At 42.8% G+C, this 9,795-nt stretch overlaps 1 protein-coding gene across 1 annotated transcript; it reads left to right on the top strand.

Moving 5' to 3' along the window:
* Positions 1-6,378: 6,378 nt before the first annotated feature.
* On the top strand, positions 6,379-8,710 carry vrtn (vertebrae development associated; the record flags this gene model as incomplete). The annotated part of the gene is made up of 2 exons (XM_080524490.1): positions 6,379-6,690; positions 6,938-8,710. 2 exons carry the CDS (start codon positions 6,379-6,381, stop codon positions 8,708-8,710), a joined length of 2,085 nt encoding a protein of 694 aa, XP_080380616.1.
* Between the last annotated feature and the right edge of the window lie 1,085 nt (positions 8,711-9,795).

Consider the following 9,795-nt stretch of genomic DNA (forward strand, 5'->3'; position numbering starts at 1 on the left):
CTAAGTGAAGCAGGCAACTGCTACCTAACTAACTGGGTGACAGGACAATGACTGGGCTCTATCATACTACTCTGGTAGGACTGCTGATGATGCTAACCTTTATCAATACAGGTAAGACTGATTATGAGAGGATAAGAAAGCAGCTAATCATGAAGCGAGAGACAACCAACACTGTCTTTAGGGTTAATTATGAACACCTGTGAACAGTCACCCAGTCACTCTTGCAGATCTGACTGCATCACATTGTACATTCTGTTGTATTGTACTGTAGGCATTATCTGTTGTGTCTTCATTGCTCTATAATGTTGATGAATGTTGAGCTCCCCATGGTGCTGTGCTGAAATATAATTCCACCAATCTCTGTTGTGTGGCAAGAAGAGGATCCTTGACTGACACTGGCTCTATAACAGACCTGGGGGTGATACTTCTATGTCAGTAGTAAAATGGGGAAAATACAACTTTTACATGCCACTTACGGTAGGCTTAAAGCTGACCAGGAGAAGTCAAGACATGAACTGAATTGGCCCATACATCCAGATATACACTCGTGTCACTCTCCAATAGACTGAGTAAGGGAATAGATCAGCCGTTGGATTAATTTTTATAATGATATATGACTGATACTAAGACTGTTCTTGTGAATATCATATGACTGTTGTGTTTGTTTGTTTGTTTGTTTGTTGTGTGTGTGTGTGTGTGTGTGTGTGTGTGTGTGTGTGTGTGTGTGTCTAGGGCCTGAATGCAGACACTATTACCTATGCTGAGGTCAACGCCCCCCTGAGTTTTTTTTTCTTCTCAATTATGCTTATCACATTGTGTGCCTTTCTGTTTTCTACATGCAACATTCGGTCAGAAAATGTGCCAATCACCAACACCATGACCACTATGGTCATTTAGGAGTTACAATCTCTGTTAGATTAGATTAGATTGAACTTTATTGTCATTACAGAGTACAAGTACCAGACAACGAAATGCAGTAGTAATTATGTTATGTAATTATGTATATATGTTCTAACTGTACCTGTATGTGCTTTCTAGTAAATTGGAAGGTTTTATTTGAGTGTAGGAAACTCATTTTTGGTTATCACATATTTTCAGAGAATGAGCTGGGCTGGGCTTGCATCATTCTCTAGACTGTGGGAAAACTTGGTAAATGGTAAATGGACTGACTATAGCCCCTTATTCCAAAGCGCTTTACAATGGCCTCTCATTCATCCATTCACACACACATTCACACACCAATGGCGACAAGCTACCAAGCAAGGTGCCGGCCAGCTCATTAGGAGCAATTTGGGGTTAAGTGTCTTGCCCAAGGACACTTCGACATGTGGCCAGCCGGGGCTCGAACCGCGATCTGCCAACCTTGTGATCATTAGAGGCCGGCTCTACCGCCTGCGCCACATCCGCCCCCACTTCAGTTCACAGAACTATAATTATGATTCAAATGCAGTGCAAATGTCATTTTAAAGAAACATGAAAAAGGTTTTAGGAAGGTCTTAGAAAATGCATTAAAAGACCTGGAGTTGGTCTGCAGAGCAACTGATTTTCATACAGTCATAACAGAGTTAAATACATTTTCATAGGTGGTTTGGTTTGCCGCGATGGTCGAAGATTGATTGGTCATCTTCAAGTGCCTCCTATTTCCTGTGCAACAGAGTGTCACTTGGTAACTTTCCATAGGTACCACTCCTTATAATCAGTTATCAATTTATAAAATTTTGATATCAAGCAATGTGGCAGGTGAACAGTGACCTTTGACATTTTTTTGTGCTGAGATATGTGTTCTCTCAATGCTCAACAATAATCTGATACACATTTCATCATTTACATAAGAGAATTGACAGAGGTTTGATGAACAGACATGTGGGTTTTTCTACCACGCTAGCTTGCCTTCTTGTAGAAGATGCAGAGTCCTATTGCAGAACAGCATGGGATTGGAAAATGTAATGATTGCATAGGAAGATTTACTGATAAAATGAGTATGAACTCTTTCAAAGCAGGATGTTAATAAACTTCTGCTTTCCAAAAGCCATTTGGACATTTGTATGATTTCATAAACAAATAGAGAACAAGGAGATTCTCCTTGAAGGAGGTCTTGCAATTGGATAACTGCAGTATAAATGCATAATCATCACTTGTGTTTGAATCTGGCAATGCATGTGATTGAACTGTAGCACAAATATCCAAATGACAAGCATTGTTAGTGCAAACATTCTCATTAGGTGTGTTTCGTTAAGATTCTGGCCTTCATCTACACAGTTTTTATCAGGAAAATAATCCAGGAATGCACAGTCCCTGATGTCAAATGCTGATTCCAGATTGCCTGATCCTCCGCTTTTGACAGACCACAATGCCAAGCTCAAGAACAAAAGGCAGCAATGGTCTGAATAGCAGTAGACCCTTTCTTCTCAGTCTCACCCCTACACACACACACACACACACACACACACACACACACACACACACACACACACACACACACACACACACACACACACACACACACACACACACACACACACACACACACATACACACAGCATGTGTGAGACTGCCGGAGCCGATCCCAGTGTTGTCTTATTTGCATTTTAAACACTTGTGGCCTGCCGACCCCCTGTGTTCACAGTGTAGCACAGTACAGCTAATCTACACACTTAAGGTGTGTGATTGACCTGAGTCAAGGGTTGGAGGGAGGAGAAGAAAGGTGGAAGCAGTTAAGACTTCAGACTGACAAGAGAATGATAAGTGAATGAGGAGAAGAGACGAATTTGATGAAATTCACATTCAAAATGTCTTTAAAATGGTCACATTCACTACAAATGCATCTTCTAAAAACAAACAAAACAAACAAGCAGTCAATAAAAGCAGTCTTTTTTTAAATCATCAAATAGTATGCTTTTTCCATGAGGCTTAGGGGTGGTCCAGTATTCTACCACCATGGCCTACAGTGTACACATATGCCCATGTTGGCATGGGTTTGAATCTGGCCCATGCCCCGCTGACACACACTTACTTACCTGTCTATTTTTCTATCTCAATCCAATAAAAATAAAACAATATAAGAGTGGGACTGCCCCACAATTTGTTTTAGCTTTAAAAACCATTAGACTACATCAAATCACAGAAGTCACCATACTGTGCAGCTCCACTGAAACCCAATACAAGAGAGCTGCACTTTTTAACTACCTGCCAACTCTAAAGACATCAGAGACACATACTTCACACAGATTACAAACACCCGAAATGGTTTAGAAAAATATGACAAATTACACAAAACTGCCATATCTGCTGGGTGAAGTACAACAATGTGCAAACACAGCAGCAAGATTTATGAGCTGTTGTGACAGTAAAAGGATGTCTAATGGAACACAACCACCATAAAGACTGTCAATAAGTATCTGCACTATTTGCACCATGCTGATCTCTGTACATAATGTTTACACAGTTCTCATTTATTTGTATTCATATTTTTTGCAATGTCCACACTTTTCACATTTTTATTTTAAGTTATGTTTATTTACCTGTCTAATATACACAGCTCTGTTTAATTATTTCTTTATTCTAGTCGTAAATTACATTCTTTTTTTTTATCCACACTTGCTTTGGCAATGTAAACGTATGTTTCCCATGCCAATAAAGCCCTTTATATTGAAATTGAAAATGAGATGGCAAAGGGTGACAACATTACTCCAATTCACTTCCCAAATAAGAGATGTCTTAAGGCTTTAAGGTTCTGGGGAAACTCCATTTTGATCTCCAGAATGAAAGTAATTGGTTGAAAATCATGGGCCTCCCACTGGACCCTCCTCTGCATTCAGTTATTATAGTACCACAGTGGTGAAGCACATCATTGTGGCTTTCAAAAATACTCTATGTGTGTGTGAGTGCACATACATCCGTGTGTGTGTGTGTGTGTGTGTGTGTGTGTGTGTGTGTGTGTGTGTGTGTTGGCTAGGCTGGTCCATAGATCTGGAGTATAGTCATGTTATCTATAAAGAAATGGTCCATATTCATCCTTCCCTTTGCCTTCATACCATTGGCTGATCAAATGGTTTCAAATGGTTTATTTTGATGTCTTATTTTGAGTATTACACAGACCACCCAGACAGATTTCAAGTATCAGATGCCAACCAACTCAAAAGTGGAACATAAACTGTGCATATTACATAAGCAAAGACTAAATGCTTTTGAGAAACACAAAAGGCAGAAAAGGCTGAGTGTGTGTGAGTAAGAGAGAGAGAGGGGAGAGGGGGGGATATGAGATGTGCAGTCACTTGCCTACATCTCACATCCAAATGAATAGCTCCAGCTGTAATGCAAAGGCCACCATCTTGCACCCTCTCTTACTCTTACTGTGACATGACTATGGATACCATACATAATTGCTCACATAACACAACTAGAACAACAATATGTGCATTTCAGTGTCGTTTAACTAACTTACTCTCCACATTCCCACCCCTTCTGTGTAATCTCTCTGTCTCCCTCAATGAAGCTGATAAGCTTTAAGTCAAACCCTTGAACCCCACAGAACCCAGGCACCATCACGTCTGCCAGTACCCTGGAGTGGACAGGGGAGACAAATGCTATGGTCTTTGGGGGAGGTGTGTGTGTGTGTGTGTGTGTGTGTGTGTGTGTGTGTGTGTGTGTGTGTGTGTGTGTGTGTGTGTGTGTGTGTGTGTGTGTGTGTGTGTGTGTGTGTGTGTAGGGTTGGAGTCTGGGATGGGGCTGGAGGGTTGATCAGAACAGTTGTGCATGTGTGGAACAAAAGGCTTTGATTACGAAAGCCCTGCAAAAGGTAGAGGAGAGAGGTGTTAGAAATGATACGCTAGAGAACCAGGCTGATCTGCAACAAAGCAGTTCCTTTCCCTTCGCTTAAACATCACCTCCACGCCCTGTCTGCACATCTCCACTCCCCAATCCACAAAACTCAGTGCGGCACACAGAGAGAGAGAGATAGCACAGTAACTGCTCTCTGATGAACAATAGGCTACAAAAATGACACAATTTTTGACTTGTTGTCTTGGGTCATGATGTTGGTGCATCATTAGTAGGCCTATGGTCAAAAACAACAAAATTAAATAGGATATAAGAAGTTAGGCAGTAGCAGAATAGAATTACATATGAGTGATTTGAAAATGATTATGCATTATGTAAAATATTAACTGTGTGGGCCTAAAGTAGGGGGGTTATGCTCCTCATAGATTGTGCTGTTGTGATACAAGTTAAATAACTCATGCATAAACTAATTATGTTTATAACCACACATGCCATTGGAACGCAGTTGCCAGTTTAGGCTACTAATACACTTGAATTCACAACTGGAAATTAACTAAAACAACTACAGTAACCAACATACTGTTTCAGGTAGCTTGGTAAAGTCAAAGCACCGATACTTCCACTGAAGGTTGCTTTAGCGATGGCCCTTGACACCATGGCTTTTGTTAACACTTCACATTGAAATTGACCCTGGCCCTGCGTAAGGGGAGGTGTTTTCTCAAGATAGAGACAAAAAACAAGTTGGCGATTGACGATTTCCTGAAGGGAGGTACTGCTTATCACTCCCAAATCTCCCAACTGTTCGATTTGGACCCAGCTCGTCCACAGGGGTACAGGAATGCAAAGCACATTGTAAGCGCGCACAATGGACTAACTCGAGAAGCCATACCAAAAGCTCATATTCCATGCCGTGCGCTTTGCCACACAACAGTGACGTCCTCTCGGAAACGTATTACCTAACATCAGGTAAGGAATGCAATTATTAATTTATCTGCGAAAGTAATAGGCCTACGTGCATACAAATATTTGGGGAAACAGCAATGTCCGCATGCAACAGTTTGTTGATAAGCAAACACGCATTTTGGTGTCGTTTCTTACTTATAATCATACTCAATATATTCGATTTCAAGTATCGTAATAGTGGGCGATTTTTTGTTATATTTAGAACAACTGTCGAAAAGCGTAAAAACGTAGACTACTCCTTATTAAATTACTCTAGTTTAATGATTGTATTGGTACTTCAGAATGTGTTGGTTTCATTTCAAGGGAAAATAAGCAGTAGAGATGGGGAATGAATAGGCTACACTTTCGTATGAGGTAGCAGCCGCTAATTGTTTTACAAATAATGTAGGACCTATTGAGATTGCATTTGTATTTTAATTTTCAAAATTCTATTTCATGTGATTATTTTCTTGAAAACACAACTGACCTAAAGGAACTAGACAGGTGAGCATGTCCTAGGTATGCCTTCTCTTATGTTTTCAGATCTGACCAAAACAAGGAAACAAAGAAAAGATGAAGCCACTTTAGACTGTTTTCATAAGCACAAACTTAACCCTAAACCAAACTAAACCATCTGCATATGTTTGTGTTGCAGGTATGATTCAGAGGAACGAAGTGGTACTGTCTGTCCTTGGGGAGCTGCAGGATGCCACTGAGAGCTCTGGACTGGATGCCCTCATGCGAGTGGCCCTGGAGGTGGACCAGGTCCTGGCCCCCTTCCTGCTCCCCACCACCCCCTGCCAGGAGTTCCCTGACTGGGCAGGCATAGACACTGTGGCCCATGGCCTGTACCCAACAGATGCCCCTAGAGGTCTGCTGCCCCTGCTCTGTAAAGGCGAGGGCAACCTGCTGTTTGATGCAGCTAGCATGCTCTTAGTAGGCACTACAAGTCTTAGCCTGGAGCTGCAGGTGAGCAGGGATGGGTGGCATTTCTAGTAAAATGTTTTTGAGATGTGTGTAGGGTTTTGTAATTGTATCTTCATGGCTTTAGAATCATCATCATGTTATTTCTTTCTTTCTTTTTGGGGATGTTTAGATAATTTTCCCAGCTACAAAATAAACAATTCTGTATTTTATCATGAAATTAATTTGCTATGCCATTGTATTGAATGTTTTTGTAATTAGAATTGTACTATCATGTTTCCCATCTGTATAGGTAAGGACTGTAGTGGAGATGTTACTGTGGAAGAGGTACTACCTGTGTGGGATGATAGACTCTAAGGTGATGCTTCAGGCAGCTCGTTTCAGTCTCTGTGCAGAGGAGTCTGAGGACATGCTCAACCTGCCTCTCACTGTCCTAGAGGCCATCTTTGACGCGGACGTCAAAGCCTCCTGCTTCACAGGCTCCTACGCCAACATGTGGCATGTGTACGCTCTCTCTTCGGTCCTCCAGCGCAACATCTACTCCGTCTACCCCATGTACAACCTCAAAATCCGACCATACTTCAACCGCCTCATCCGCCCCAGGACCTGGCCCAAGGATGCTGACCCAGTGAACCTGCACATCATGTGGTCCGGTGAGCTGGAGTCTGGATCGGTCTTCAAGCCACGCCATTTTGTGCCATTTGTCCAGACGAGTGACCTCCAGATGGGCAGCCCCAACAGTGAACAGAGGGTCCTTCCCCTAAAGACCCTGGAGCTGCTGAACCAGGACTCGCGGCTCTCCTACTCTAGCCTGAAGGACAAGTACAACATCACCAAGAGCACCTTCTACCGCTGGAGGAGGCAGACCCAGGAGCACAGGAAGAAATCTGCAGCCAGGTACGAGGCCAAACACTTCCTGCAAGCCTGCTACCTGGAGGGTAAGCTCGTCCCTCTCCACCAGTTTAAGGAGTTCTTCCCTGAGATCTCCAGGTCAACCTACTATGCCTGGAAGCATGAACTCATGTCGTCTGGTGGTAGCTTCTCCACATCCTCGACCGGAGAGGTCAGTCCAGGAGAGAGCACTGAGCAGGAGTCCTGGTCCTCCCCAGAGGGGAAGCAGAGCGAGCCAGACCACCATGACAGTGTGGCCAGCCTGTTTGGCCTGAACTGTGACAAGCTGGAAGGAGAACGGGCCCAGAACCTGGCCCTCATGCAGGAGGCCAAGAAGTGTCTGCAGAACTGCATCGCTATGAATACCTCCTTCCCCTTCAGGATTTTCAAAAGAAGTTTCCCCGGAATCTCCAGGTCGACATACTACAACTGGAGGAGGGAAGCCATGCTGTTCAACCGTGGCTACAAAACTGCTACCGGGAGCAGTGAAGACAGCTCAGACGCTGACAAGAGCCAAAGTCCTAGTATCGGATTGTCCCCCATTGGGATGGTGAGCCATGCTGTGGTCCCCAAGGTGAAGATTTGTAGGCGCAATCACAAAGGTTATAGGCTAGTTTACCTCCGAAAGAAGAACCTCCGAAATGCAGCCAAGGCACGTGTCCAGAAAGTGCCACAATGGCCACTGTCCAAGTTCAAAGTCAAGTACCCCTCCCTGTCAACCTGTTTCTATTGGCTCTGGCGCAACAGCCTCAGGCGAAACAGGAAGGACAAAATTACTCCAAATGTAGCGGTGGAAAGGCCTGAGATTCTGGATAACAAAAACACAGAGATGGAGAATGATGTGAAGGGTAATATGATGAGCGGTCAGAATATGCTTTCCTTTGAGGAGAGCCCAAAGGGTCCGAGAGGCCCAACAATGACCTCCTTTGATACCCCACTTCCCAGATACCAACTCCCCAACAAGGCTGCTACTGACGGGGCAATGTTTGTCATGGATGTGGTGGCTCTGGCCAACTTCAAGGCCAAAGCCAAACTGTTCCTGCAGCAACGCTTCGAGGAGAAGTCCTTCCCCACGTTCAAAGAGTTTAGGTATTTTTTCCCTCTCACTCCACGTTCCACCTATTACATGTGGAAGAAGGCTTTGCACCATGGAGTGCCATTGGTGCATGGCTAAGTGCATCAGGCTTTAAACAAAGGGTGCCCCAGTCACAAATGAATGCTCTCTTCGGAATTCCATCCCCTGTTCTCCCCCTCCCCACCAATCACCCAAACAGAGCCATTGACATCCGTTCTGAAATTCCGCCTTTTAAAACAAAACTGGACGTTTTCAACTGAGCAAACTGTAATTGTTGATATTTTGTTGGAGGTAGAGCACCCAGGTGAAGCCTAACATAGAAATTGCAGCTAAGTGCATCTTAAGCATAGTTTTATCTTCTCTCTCCTATACCTTCCCCTCCTCCCTCCACCTCTCACTTTCAGCTCATGGGCATTTGCATGTGTGTTAAAGGAGACTGTTCCACTTAAGCCTTGCTGCCCTCCAGGCAAAAGGCAGTTCAAAGTCACTGATAGTGGGGGTTTAGATGGTTATTTGTTTGAGGTTTTTTTCTTCTCTCTGGTGGTGTTTTTAATCCCCTTCTCAGCATTGTTTCTTGGACCCTTTTATTTTCCTGTTTCAATTTTTTGTTATTTTTTTGTTAATCCATTTGATGTCTATCTAAGAGATTCTTAGCTTTTGACCTTTATAGATTCTTTGAGTTGAAAGAACCCATTCATTGGGAAAAGGGAAAGGTCTTATTTAAAAAAAAAGAAAGACAAAAAAGTTTAATTGTTTTTGTTTAGGCATGTCTTGCACAGGCCTAATACGTTTTGATACACACGTTTCAGTTTTTTTTCGATCAACTTTTGAATGTACACTTCCTAGGGATGAATTCTCTTGGTGTATCACTGTCTGTATGGGCAGTTCAGGGTATCTACTTGTATAATGCCCATCTGGTATGAAACCAAATTGTCCCAATGGGTGTCCTAACTTTTACTGTAAGGTATATTTGCACTGTATGAAATGAAATGAAATGATGAAATGATTTTTCATTGAGATATGTAATGTATCTTAACCAGATATCAGGGATATTCCTTTTTGTTTTGCACCGAAGGTTACAGGGTTGACTTTTTTCGCATCCACAAGTGTTTTATATTGAATATTTACAGAATGTCTGGTTTTACAACTGTAAACATGCATGATTGTGATGTTGTATATTTCCT

This window comes from Nansenia antarctica, assembly GCF_963989245.1.
Source record: "Nansenia antarctica genome assembly, chromosome: 1".
NCBI classification, from domain to species: Eukaryota; Metazoa; Chordata; class Actinopteri; order Argentiniformes; family Microstomatidae; genus Nansenia; species Nansenia antarctica.